The sequence below is a fragment of the Anomalospiza imberbis genome, chromosome 1 (genome assembly GCF_031753505.1).
Source record: "Anomalospiza imberbis isolate Cuckoo-Finch-1a 21T00152 chromosome 1, ASM3175350v1, whole genome shotgun sequence".
In the NCBI taxonomy this organism is placed as follows: Eukaryota; Metazoa; Chordata; class Aves; order Passeriformes; family Viduidae; genus Anomalospiza; species Anomalospiza imberbis.
Window position 1 is genome coordinate 126,525,806 of NC_089681.1, and position 13,984 is coordinate 126,539,789.

General features: G+C 40.9%; 1 protein-coding gene across 5 annotated transcripts in view; it reads right to left on the minus strand.

Annotated features, from left to right (window-relative positions):
- Nucleotides 1-10,367: 10,367 nt before the first annotated feature.
- GLCCI1 (glucocorticoid induced 1) overlaps nt 10,368-13,984 on the minus strand; it is a 52,651-nt gene continuing 49,034 nt past the window's right edge. For 2 of the 5 annotated variants that reach the window (XM_068210311.1, XM_068210303.1), the window contains exons 7-8: nt 13,219-13,339; nt 10,368-12,156 (exon numbers count right to left, since the gene is read on the minus strand). In XM_068210311.1, coding sequence (XP_068066412.1) covers nt 11,808-12,156; nt 13,219-13,339 — 470 coding nt within the window. In that variant the 3' untranslated portion in view covers nt 10,368-11,807. Of the gene's footprint in view, nt 12,157-13,214; nt 13,340-13,984 lie in introns of those variants that run through there. The other 3 variants (XM_068210330.1, XM_068210323.1, XM_068210317.1) reach the window with 2 other exon arrangements.

Here is a 13,984-nt window from a genome sequence, read left to right on the forward strand (position 1 = left end):
AATGTATTATCATCATAAAGATTTAGTGAAGTTGAAAAACAGAGCAGGAAAGCTACCGTCCTGCAAATAGACATGGTTAATGCAAAGTACAGAGCTACAAACAACACTTCCCTACTACTAAAGAAGTGTCTAGCAGTGCTTGTCAGCAGTCTGGGCTGTGGAATCACTCCAGGCCAGCGCCACTGAGACGACTGTGCTGTGCTTTCAGGCTTGGGACAACCGGCCAGTTCATCATCCTGGTAAAATTACAGTTTGATTTTCTACACACTTAATGTTCATCTTGATTTAATATGCTTCATTCCAGTTGCATATTCTGATTCAGTAGTGGATTTTTTTTTTAAATAAAAACAGCTGCAGAACCCCTATGGCAGATGAAAACAGTGGCAATTGATTAACTGTCCTTATTGAGAAGTTTATTAAATTTGATGTAATTGATTCTGATGATTCAAGGTTTCTACAAATCTCAGAGCAGCTGCTTCAGAGGAATTGCACTGTGAGCTCTGGCAATTGAACAACTCATAGAGAAAACTAACAACGAAACTTTTTAATGTTACTTTTCTGGCCTTTTGAGATGACCATGATTTATTTCAATAGAGTAGAATAGGACTTACTTTGTTCCTTTCTGCTGTTTCCATATCCAACATTGCATGGGCATGACACTAAAATACTTTGAAGCAGGACCACTTGGCCACAAGCAGCCACCTGCCTTTCCCAAATGTCCTTTTAAATTCCCTTCAAACATTAGGGGCTGCACGTGCTAGGAAAAAGTGGGACCACCTGAGCAACAAGGTGACCAGCAAGCAGCTTTGCTCCAAGTGGGAATAGAGAAAATGTCATGGCCTACAAGCCCTGACAGGATCTGAGCCTGGAAGGGCTCAGCAGAATAGGAGATTGGTGTGGGGACACAGTACCCAGGTGTGGCATCATGCTGCCTTTTCCTGGGGCCTCTGTAAACTGCTATCTGCATCCTTCCATCACATCCCACTGTGAGTGCCAGGGGATCCTGGATGAGCAGCACTGAGGAATGAATGGTGGGTGAACTGTCCAGTTTTGGTGTTGAGGGTATGTGGAGTCAAATGGCCCCAGAACACAGGAAGGGCAACTGGAACATCCTGTCTTCTCTCAGTGCAGTTCTCAAAGATGATGAGATGTTAGAGCAGCAGCAACAATGAACATGGTACAGGTGCAGCTGCCAGTATTGGGTCCCTCCTCATTTCTTCAAGCTTCCTTCCAAGCACTTACTGCAAATCCCCCTCAGTCAGCCTACTTTTACAACTTCTGCTCCTTGTAAATGTCTTATTTTTAAACAAACCACCATATGGGGGAGGCAGGAAGCAGAGCAACCACCAGGCTCACCAACAGCCAAGCAGCAGAGGCTTTGCCTCAGCTGAGCAGCAGAAATGCTGAGATGATCTAGCACCTCATTGGCCAGCCAAGCACAACGGAGCTGCTGGGGCTGCCATCCTCCCTCTGCGTGTGCCCAGCCCAGCACGGTGAACACACATGGAGTGCACACAGAGTGCACAGGCAGAGCCTCTCCTGGGACAGTAAACAAGGGCACCGTGGCCAAACAGGCCCTGCAGGTCCAGCAAGTCTGGCCTTGGGTAGCCAGCCAGGCTCCAGCACCAAGGCAGAGTGGCCTTGCAGTCAATCAGACCAGTACCTGGCCATTCATTAACAGTGCTCTCCCAAGCATAAAACTGGCTTTTCCCCTCACTTACTAATTACAAACCCTAAGGGCTAAAGTATGGTGCTCCCTTCAAGTCAGACAAGATGCTTGCCAGCACAGGAGCTCTCCCTGCCAGAGTGGGTCCAGAGGGCCACGAAACCAGACAGCAGGGCTGGAGCAGCTGTCCTGTGAAGAAAGGCTGAGAGAACTGGGGTCCAGAAGTCTCTGGGGGGAGACTTTACTGTGGGGCTTTCATTTCAATATATACAGTTTGTAAGAAAGGCTGAGACAGACGTTATTGGGGCCTAAGGACAAGTGGCAGGTTTTTAGCTGAAAGAGTGTAGGGTTTAGACTGCACAAAATAAATCTTTTGTGGTGAGACATTGGAACTGTTTGGCCAGGAAAGTGACAGATGCCCCAGCCCTGGAAATGTTCAAGGTCTGGTTCAATGGGACTATGAAGAACTTCATCTCATTAAAAAATGTCCATGGCAGAGGGGTTGGACTAGAAGACCTTTAGAGGTCCCTGCCAATCCAAATAATTCTGCAAGTCCGTGACCAAGTGAGGAGGCCGCTGTTTGCCAGACAGCAGTGTTCAGCTCCCAGCAGCTGCATCAACTTGTAACTCTGTTCTGCCATAGCAAAAGCTTGATGGGCCCAGCCTTGTAATTAATCCATAGTGGATTTGAAGTTTCAGCTGCTTGCAAAAAATTACAAAATTTAAATAAGGAGAAGCATTCTGTAGCTTGGAGGTGGAAGCCTGGCTGACACTACCTGACAGCTATTTACACTGGCTGCTGTCAGAATCCTTTTTGGGAATACCCAAAAATATGAGGAAAAAAGTAGATAAGCAATTTTAGAAGAGAGAGCAGACCTACCTAAGCTGTTAAAGGAGTTACAGCCAATCTTCTCTTTAAACTGAAGTCTTTTATCTGTCACAGAAACTTACAGGGTGCTTCTTTTATTTTGGACTTCCACGGCTATAATGGCAGTAGGAAAGGCCCAAGGACAGGTGCTGGAAGCCGTATGCTTGCTTCATCAATAGGCTGGAGCAAGGTAAAAAACAACTTTAAAAGTGCTACACAATTAAATCATCCAATCCCATCTCATCCAGGTGGGTGGATAACAGCTGGCTGCAGGAAACAAGCATGCTGAATGCAACAGGAGCAGGATGTGACAAAGAAAAAGCCCAAACTCCTGCCACTCCAAGTACAATCCTCAGAATAAACCCTTGACATATAAAATACAGGAACTGAAATCATGAACCACTTTGCTGTTACAGCTACTTATTTTCCTGGACTGTTTTGCACAACCGCCTCTGCCTTGAACTTGAGTACCAGAGCTTCAGAACACCAAAGCCTGACAGCAGAGAGCAGCCCTCACTGTAGCGGGTGACAGTTTGATTTTCAGAAAGATTTTTAGAAGACAGCACAAAACATGAGACAAGCCCCATGGGGGACTTTTCTGTCTGTGGTTCAGCTGGGTCTTTGGCTGATCTAGCATTTTCTGCAAGGTTTTCCCTGGATTTGGAGTCAGTAGGCATGGTTGCAGGAGCCCAAGGCACAGGAGCAATTCAGGACTCTTCCCCCAAGAGCCAGTCTGTGCTCTGGAAGTCAGAGAACCTGCCCAGGGCCTGGGGGCTGTAAGCATCCCAGTCCCATGGGCCACCACTGGCCTAGCAGGTCATCTCCAGCTGGAAAAGAGCCTGCAATGGCACTGATCTGGCTGCCTGACCCCTGCCAAAAAGAAAAAAAAAAAAAAAAAAAAAAAAAAAAAAAAAAAAAAAAAAAAAAAAAGTTTGAGGCAGCAGAGGCTACAGAGGGGCACAGAGGGGTGTGAGGCTGTGCAGTGGTGAGAGGCAAGCAGCACTGCTACAGCCCTCAGGCAAGACCTGTGGTCACCTGCGCCTGTCACCAAACCACAGCCAAGCTCACATGCAAGATATTCACAGCCATTGCCGCTCTTCATGTAGGGAAATGATTACAAGACACCTTACTTTAACAAAATATTCCTTTTGTTAATTCTTAACCTTCTCCCCTGTCCTGCAGCACTGAGCACTTTGCAACTTTTGCTTTCATTTTTAAGGGAAGTGACCCAGGTGTCCTTGGAGGTAGGAGACCTCTTGCCTTCACCAGCCTTTGCAATGTTCATAAGTTATTAGTGCTGTGCTTCAAAGCCTGGCTAGACTTCAGAGTGTGCAGGTCCATCTCACTGCTTGCAGTTTAAGCCATGGGAATGTTGCCAAAACACAGTGTAAAAGGAAATAAGATTAAAAAGCAAAGAGAGGTATTCAGAAAAAAGGCTGCATTGACACTGCTTCACAGCCCCTCTCTTGCCCCCATCCATTATATCAGCCCTATTAGCAAATATTAAATGCAATTGAGTAACACTAAAAATCCATAATGGTCATTTTCCTACTTGAGATTTGGAGGAGCAGATTGAACTGTTAGTCCTGGGGTGTTTTTTAATGAACAGTGCAGCTTGTCTATAAGTGGTTTGGGTTCCCTCTCTGTTCCCCATAAACATGTGAAGTATTTAATGCAGGGCTTAATTGAGGTTGAGGTACATAATGTTGTTTCCTTTAGTGGTCGTTATCCAAGTGAAAAAAGGAAAGTGTTTCAACATGCAAGAAAATGCATTTAAAGGCCCAAAGTAAGTCCTGTTGTGTAGCAGCACCAATACAAACCAAGTTTCTTTCTGCAGGGGCCAACTGCCAAAATGAAGTGTCTTTCTTTCAGGGAAGATTTATCCAGTATATACACCATCAGCAATCTTAAAATCTCTATCAAGGTGCTTAAGTTTCTGCACCAGGGCCTATCAGCAAAAAAACCCCAAACACCTGACCCATGACAGCATCAACTAGATTGGGGCCAGTCTTACCATGAGTCAAGTAATGATGTGCCTGTCCCCAGTGTACAACACCATGGTGCTGTCAGAACTCCCAACAGCTGCAGGAATCCAGGTTTGCAGATTTTCCCCCTGGTTTGCAACAAGGGGACAACATCTCCCAGTCACCAGAGATGGTGGAAATGAGACTCCCATGCAGGAGAGGCCAGCAGAGCCTGTACATACCATGGTGGGAAACAGAAACTTCCACAATGGTGAAGGCTGAGAGATGGACAACAGCTCCTGCTCTGGCAGACCTGCACCCACAGGACAGAGCCAGTGCCACGAAGCCCCTGTGCCAGACAGCCGTACCAGTTTGTTGTCCAGTCTGGAGGTACATTTTCTCACTTAGTGAATACAAAGGCAAGTCATGATACAGAGCAGCATTCACAGCCTTTCAGACAGGATGCAACCAATGAGACAGATTGCAATCTACAGATGGCCTGATTTAGAGAACAAATGACATTTATCCAGACTAATACTTCTCTGGAGTATTAAGGCATCTGCCGTCTTCCTAACCCAAGGAACATCCAGTATCTACCAATACAGACATACAAGGTTACCCTCCAAATCAGGGGCCTAGGCTGCCTTTGCTTTCCTATTGTTTAGAAAGTGCAAGACCTACTGCTCACATCTTCATCACTCTCCTACCCAAAGGTTTAGTATTCCCCTGCAGAAGAGGAAAACCAGAAAGTCCTCCGTAGAAGAGAACAGATTTCTTAGGTACTCAATTCAGAAAGTGTTTCAATTATCTCCTTGGAATTGTCCACTACAACAAAAACAAGATCCACCAAACTCATTCCATGAACAAGAGCCCCTGAATGAAGTGGCAATCCTTGAAATACACCTACATGCCCCATCCAAAATATAACATGCAATGAAAGTAAGGTAGTATGGTACCTTCTCTGTACTGTCACAGAGATGGAAAGCTACATCTTAAGCTTCCTATATTTTCAGCAACTGACATCAAAATGAATGGATCTCAGCATTCTCAGGACATACAATGAATTAGAATCTAAAGGAATCATAAAAACAGATTTAAGTGCTTCTCCCTGCCACTTCCCATTTCCTAATAACAGTATTTAGTTTCCAAAGGCAACACCCTTTAAAAATCTTTCATAAGAATTAGTTCTTACTTCCCTAGGAAACAAGCCCAAGGATAGCACCAATGTTATGGAAAGGGAGGCTGCTACTCTCAGAGAAACTTCTGCATCACAAAGATAGATTACAACTAGAAATTCTTATCCAAATAAAACTCAGAAGGGGAGTAATTTAATCACCCAGACTGTTGGCAACAAACTTTAACAGCAAGTCTAGTTTCTTTCAGCTTTCTTCTCCTTGGAGAAAGAACCTCTGTCCATAAAAATCTCAAGAGCACTCAGATCTCACCTGCAGAAAGGTGAGATTTTAGTTAAAATTAGTTAACATTACTTACACCTGGCAGTCTGGGATTTAGATGATGCTACATACTTACTACTTATTTGGAAAAGTAAAAGTTAAAAAGAAAGGTACAAGAAATAGATTACCATGGGTATCACTATTGCCCTGAGCAAACCCTATTTTCAACCAACAGCTGCACAAAGCATTGTAAAGTTTAACAACACACACTTCACTGTGCACATACACAAAAGTAAATCTCACACACACCCCCCCTTCCTTTTCTACAGGCATTAGCCTAATTGTGCTTTGTTATGAAGCTCAGTCTTTAATTCAATGGGGGGAAGAGATTACACAACCTTCTCTTCTCCCAGGATTCCAGCTCTTCTGCCTCTGAGCTTTCCAGGTTACAGATCAAGGCAGCCTAAAAATTTCCCATCAAAACTTCTTACAACTTCAGATAAAACTTCAACTATTCTTAAAAATAGGTTCACCTCTCTATCCAGCTTCATCTAATTGCTCTTGTTTCTTGTCATCAACTGAATTTGCAGTTTAACTTCCATGTTCACTCACTTCCAATGTGGCCTTTACTGAGCAAACTCCCTACCTCCTCCTCTCAGCCCCACTCAAGTAACACATTATTTTCTGGGACCTGCTGCACTCTAAAAAGACAACTCCTACTCTCCAGTTTCCTACCACTTCTCCATAATTATGGTGCCATAGAGGAGGTGCCAAAATCAAAAGAAGTAATAAAGCTACTCAACGATCTCTGCTTTACTGGAGACCTCGTTCATGTTTGACACACCAAAAATTCCCAGAAGCCAAAAGTTACCTTCCAAACCTATTCCAGACAGTTTAAAAGATGTGTTAACACCCTAGTTGAATATATTGCAGCATGTCCTTCTTTTGTGAGGCAAGAATTCTTAAGGTAGCTCAAAAATTCCACCTCTTAACCATCAACTGAAATGTAAAATGCCCCAAATAATCACAAGTTAGTAAGGCTTATAAAAAACATATTTGAGCACATCCTTTGTAAAATCATCTAATTTTAAACATATCAATACTTGAAAAAAAATCCTTGCATGTTTGCCCAGTAATTAATTATACTTAGTGCTAAAACAAATACACATTTTCAGTATGAATTCATCTAACTTAGTTTTCTTACTGCTTAATATTCCATGTCTGCTAAACTTAAAGCTCATTAGCAAGTATTTCCTATGAACAGGTATTTACTAACTGAAATTAAGTCACTTTTCAACCATCAAGTTAATCATGTTGAGCTCCTACACAGCTGCCTTCTAGTTTTTCCAGTACTTTATTCCTAATAGCTCTTCCCTGAGCCTTTTATAGTCTCTCCCAAACTAAAGTTTTCCAGGACTGTTTAAACTAATGCAAACAGAAACAAGATACACATATTTCAACTGTATGTCAATCTTTCATTAACAAATTCCTTCAGCAAAGTACCAAGTATGGATGACTGTACATGTAATGCATGTACTTTCACAGCTTTAATTCACTTTTTCCTTGCATTTAGGTTCTGGACATACACAGTAAGAACTTTGGCTATTTCCTCCCAGCTGAGTTGCCTCAAATCTGTATTTTCATTTGTCCTGTATTTTGCACAGCAAGGCAGGCTGTTTTACAACAACTATTGATGGATACTTCTAGTTATCTCCAAACTGCTTGGCTTGTACCTCAAGTTATGTCTGAAGGTCCCAATCCACTACCCTGGAGCAAGGCCAGGGTAGCAGGAGCTGGTTTTGCTAAGCCTCGATGGTGTTTGCTTACAACTGAATAAATTAGAGATGTTGGCTGACATCACAGTTTCTCTTGTTCCTGTTACTCCTTACATACTGTGAAGATTCCGAGACTCTATCCTTGTGTCAGTATCTGGCCCTTCTCAAGAGCCAATTTGTCAGGAAGCCAGAAATCACTTCCCAGACAGCACTCTGTTTCCTAAAAGAAGCAGGTCACTCACTATCTGTTGTCTCCTACCCCAGCATACGTTTCCTAGGGCTCTCCTTACACAGCCCTCCAGTCTCTGAAGCATTCACTTCCACAGCCACAAATTACTAGAAAATATATGTTCAAGCTAAGATCTTTTATTCACAGAAGAGGGACTCAAGACAAAATTATTTCATTAGCTCTCTACTCTCAGTGCTTTTCAGACTCCTTGTTTTGGCTTTGGGGAAGACGAAGGCAGTGAGTTACACACAGCACACAAAGTGTGGCTCATATGGAAAAAAATCCAAAATGTGACTAACCAGGCAAGGCCTAGATTCATGAGGATGCTTAAAAGCTCCCTGTGACACAAACTGCATCACATCTCTGCAGGGCAAGCTACAGGCTTTTGTCAACGTATTTCCTGAGAAAACACCCTCCCACTCAAAAGACAGCCTAAAACCACTGCATCCAATCCTGTCACAATCCTTATGACAGGACTCACAACACTTATCCTAGGAACCCCTTCAAGCTGATGACAAAATGGCTGAAATGAAGCCATTTCTGACTGAAGGACACCAAGCATTCTTGTAGGTGGGTGGGATCACAGAACCACAGAATATCCTATGTTGGAAAGGACTCACAAGGGTCACTGACGTCCAACTTCTGGCCCTGGACTTTTAGTTAAGTTCCAGTTAATGTTTTTAACACAGTCACATAGAAACCTTGTAATCTTTAGGATGCTGCAAACTTAAAATCTCCACTGACTGATGACAATAAGCATTAATCCATTCTTGATGGTTATTGCCATAGTACTCTTCAGTAAACACTGACTATGGAGTATTTACATGTATTTAAATATTATCCTTCTTTCTTCCTCCTTCCCCCCCACCCCCATCTGGAAAGAATTATTCTGCAAGTCGAATGACAATCATTTGAGTCATACAAAACAACATGAAACCAAGACTGTCAGTAGATTTATACCACATCCTTTAGGAGTTTAGTTTAGTTTCACATAGTGAAACATCTAATGGCTTTCATAATTTTCAACAGATTACTTGAAATTAGCCATACCACAAACACAGCAGCAGATAACACAGTTTCAAATAACTCTTAACTGATTTTTTTCCTGTGCTATGTTGAAATAGAGTATGCTATTTAAAGCATAATTAAACATTCAGCTTTTTTAAGGGGTTTTTCCCACTCCTGAATATAGCATTATGCAAAAATTTATAAAATACTATCTTGTTTTAGAAGACATAGCACACTAGTTATACATGGTTGGCATTATTCTAGATGTAAATTTGGAACAATATTAAAATTTAATATCCTTCTATGGTGTTTCATGCACAGTTTCCAAAACAAATAAATGAACCACTGCTTTTGTGTGTTGTCCCCACCACTTTTTTTTTTTAACTATAATTTTTATTTAAATAAGACACAGGAACTTCTATACTGAAAAAATACAAAACAAAAGCCACACATTTCCTTGTGTAAAGCAATATTGTGTGATAACTTGAATACTGTTCAGCACAGTGGCTAGAAATAACAGTACAACTATGTACAAAACTTTAAACAATATTTGACAAATTTCTACAGCTGGATGTAGAATACAATTGAGATAAACAACTGCTGGGAAATTTACATGGCAAAGCATTAGCTTTAACACATTTGGTTCAAAACCTTCAATTCTGCTAAGAACAAATGTGCATTTTAATTAATATTTAGTTTCTCGTGGAAAAAATATAAAGAGCATGTAATGGCATTGCAAATATTGTACAGAGTTCAGCACTGATCTAAAAACCACTCATCATATCCCCTGGTAACCTAACACAAATAACTGAGACTACAATTTCTTATCTGGACATAGCCAGAGCATAAAAAGGTCATCATATTGCAATGTTAGTCTAGAAAGAAAAATATTAAAAGGAATCGATACTTACATCATGAGTATTTTCTCCCCTTTATCTTCAGTCTATAAAATATATAGTGTTTTCACCTAGGCCTGAGATTAGTAGGGTTAAAGATGGCTGCTGTGTTTCAATAAGCTTTTTCACATGAAAATGGTTAGAGACAGACCTCTCTCCTTCTACATTTTCTGCAAGGGGAGTCAAAAAACAGTGGATGTTTTATAGGCTGTGAATACCACCTTGTAAAACAGCGTTAACAAAAACTCAGTAATAAAAAGGAAGCAATGCTTTATCTCCAAAAAAAGCACGTATCTAATGAGTAGATACTGGTGGCTCACTCTCATTCCCCTTAAATCTCATCTTCAAAAGCAGAAAAAAATATAAAAGAGCATGTTTAAATGCTCCTAGTAGCTCCAGGCTACTAATCTCTTCAATTCCTGGAAATAGTGAACCTTATTCTCTTAGGAGCAGACAGCATACACGCAGTTTCACTGAGCTGAAAGCAATGGAGCAAGAACATCAAGTTTATTTTGCCTTTGGGGTCCTCTTTGTATCACAGGAAATTATCTCTGAAAGCAACGCTCCTCTAGTACAATAGAAGAGTGCCACAAACCCAATCTTGCCATGTACTATTTTGAGAGAGTCCAGCCTGCAAAACCAGGATTATTTTAACTGGATTTTTCTTTTATTTACACTTAAGGAGGGGGGCAAACACACTTTTACACACACAGCTTAAGTAACTGAAAATTATGGGAGAAGCTTTAAGTAACATGAACTTAAAACTATTGTTTTCCCCACCCCTCTTAGAACACCCACTCGCTACTTCTGGACTTTCATCCAAACACAATTACTCACTACATAAATAAAACGCTGCTCATCTAACACTGCTCAACAAAATCTGAAAACCTATTTCCAACCAGCAAATGAATGAACATTTCCAAAAGAGAAACTAAACATTAATTTGACTTTTAGACGGTAACAGTAGCATTTCATATCCTTAACTGCCAACAAAAACCATGAGAGGAAATCCCCAATCACCCCCCGTGAAACCTAAAAGAATTTCTGTCTTTTAACAAAAACATTCTTGTCTTTCAAAATCCTCTCACACACAACGTGGAATGTTTCTCATGTACAGCCTAGTACTGAACACTTTATTTGCAACAGTTTAACAGTCATTAACTGAGCAACACCTGAAACCTTTAAATGCCACAATTTTACATCTATTGAAATGACAGTAAATGCAACAGTTGTTTTACTTGTAAGCACATGACAAAGTGATATATATCACAGATTTGCTGGTTCTCCTCATGTTCACCCATGTCCAGGGTCATCATTCACCTGGATCTGAATGCACTTATTCCAAGAAAGTGGAATGTAATGAGGAAATATAATGCATAAAACAAGGAAAGGCAAAAGAGTGATGTTCCCTCTTTAGCTTTGTAGCTGTAAAATATTTTATATTCCAATATGATATACATTCCAAGTTACCTGAGTTTACACTTCAAGAGAAGTACCTGAAGCTAGGCCATAGGGTGGGCACTGTGCAACTGCTGTGGCCATTTTTTTTTTTTTTTTGCATTGTGTGTATTACAGAAGTTAGAAACATAAACACCTGGATCAATTGTAAACATAATCCTGAAGTACAGTATTTTCCATAGGACACAACACAGCAAGACATTTTCTATTCAGACAGGCAACAATTTTTTATATATAGAGAGAGCTTATTTATACTGTAGAATTTGAAACAGAACACAGGACACAGTACTAATCTGGTCAAATGTACTATGAAATGCATAGTCTCCACTTAAAACGTTTAATGTAATATGGATTCTGCAGGCATTACTGCTTTCTCACCAAAAAATGCTGAATATGGATTCTGTCCCTGCCAAGAACAGTGTTGAGATATTTTTTTGAATGCTGCTAAGTATTCCATGGTGTTCTGAAAGGTTGCCACCTCATGCAGATGTATCTGAACTAGGATCTCCTCACTCCTTGTCTCGGGGCAGAGGCCTGCTCCACCTTGCTCTAGAGTAACACGTAGCTCTGAGGAGAGGAATGCTCTTCAGTCTGAATCTCTTGCAGAAGCGGCTGCTGCTGCTGGGACGGTTGCTGTACCGGGATCTCTGGAGAGTCCATTATGCTGGTGTCATCTGACAGAGATGAGAAAGAGACCCGAGACGAAAGCTGCTCAACAGTCAGAGTGCTCAAACCTGTGCTTTGACCAGAGTTTGGAGAGTTCTTCAGCGTCAGGTCTGAAGCGGGAAGGAGGGGGCCCAGAAGTTTTACAGGACAGAAAGCTGATCCGGTTGGGATGAAATTAACCTTGTTTTTGTCAGGACATGAAAAGAGAGGGGCTGAGACAGGCTGACGAGACCTACAACGAGAAAAGAGATTATATATCTGGCCAGCTGAGATGTTCTTCACATCATGAACTTTGTGGTTCTATACATCGCTAGAATGTGAATGACAAGGAATGGGATTAATTGGACAAAGGGGCAAACATCTTCCATATTGGCAGTCAGCTAACTGATCCACAGCATTAAAAATAGTACCATCACAAAAAATGACTTGGTAATTACTGGACAAACATGCAACTTCCAGCACAAAAAATCTGCAGTACATAAGCACATGAAAAAATGCCACGGTTAATTTAGAATGGCACAAATTCTTCTTTGATAAGCGATGCAGCAACAACACATTTAGTCATTTTAAATTCCTTTGAGGACCTCCACAAAACAGACCACTCATTTCCCATATTCCATAATTTGTCTGGAGGCTTTTTCCACAATCCAACATTGCTCCCTTTACCACCCAGAAGGCAACGAATGCTGTTAGAGCAAGAAATGTCCCCTCCTTAATTCTTTCATCCACAGGAGCTTAGCATGCAACCTCAACAGCATGTCCTGTGCTCAAATACTGCTGGGTCTAGGGGAAAAAGACATGATGTCCAAGAGTTTAATCTCCAATTTCTTGCTCAGCAAAAATATTGAGCAAAGTCCATGCCGTAAGCATACTACTATCTACAAGCCCTTTTCCTATGTTTCATTCCATTTTCTATGTTTTATACACATCAAAATGCAACCTATGCTTGAAACGGATAATTATGACAAGGAGAGCTTTGGCTTAAGCCATGAAAATTTAAAATGTTAAAAATACATGGAAAGAGGTTTATATAAATGCTTAGGAAATCAATGTACCTTATCTTTCCTGCTTGGATTTTTGTTGCCTTTTGTAAACACACAGAAAGAGGTAAAAGACTCCATTTTCTCTTCACACCAATGTAAACACTTCAACTTCTCTTTTGCACAAACTATAAGAATTGTTTGCTCCTGAAAAACCCATCAGCTGGAATAGTTTATTCATCTGCAGTTGAATAGGCTCAGTAAACAGGTTTACTGCTTTGCAGATACCAGCTGATATAAAAGGCATTACTTACGACATTTCCTCAAAGACCTTCACTCGCTCACATCCCTCTGGGGGCTCTCGTTTGAACATGTAGCTGTTGTTTGGTTTGGGAGATGAGGCATACTTGGGCAACGGTGAGCTACTCCCACTGTCTGAAAATTTAAAGCAGTTATATTACTAGAGATTGAGAGTGCTTTTTAATTAAATTCGATTTCCAAACAAGATGCCTTTTTTCATAATTTAGCCACTACGCTGGTTTGCTTCTACCACAATGCTTCCTTTATTGCAGGTTACTTCTAACACCCTTGTATAGCACATTTCTTCAGAGTAACAGCTTTGGTGCAGCAGCAATCTATTGTATAACAACACGTAACAGGAGGATATTTTTATCCAGAACACTGCAATTGGAACAAAGCAGAGCTGTGATCCTGGAAACAAATACAATCTTTATTACATACTTCAAAAATCATAAATGAACAAGGTAATATGCATAATACATGCAGAAGAATTATGAGTGGTAATGATAAAACACCTTCTCACTGTATAAACAGTATATACAACTGGTAACTTATTTTAAAATATAACTCTTCACTGGAGTATTGACCTCATTAGTCTCATGAACAGCTCTGAAGTTGGAACTAAACAAAACACATTTGTAACACAGGTACTGCTACCTTATCATTACAACGTCTTATGTTACTTGCTTCACAGTTGTGAAGTTGCTTCAGTATCTAGAATAAAACTTCCAGTTTAATTCTCTCATCACTACTGACTCTATGATACAGGTAGTCTTTATA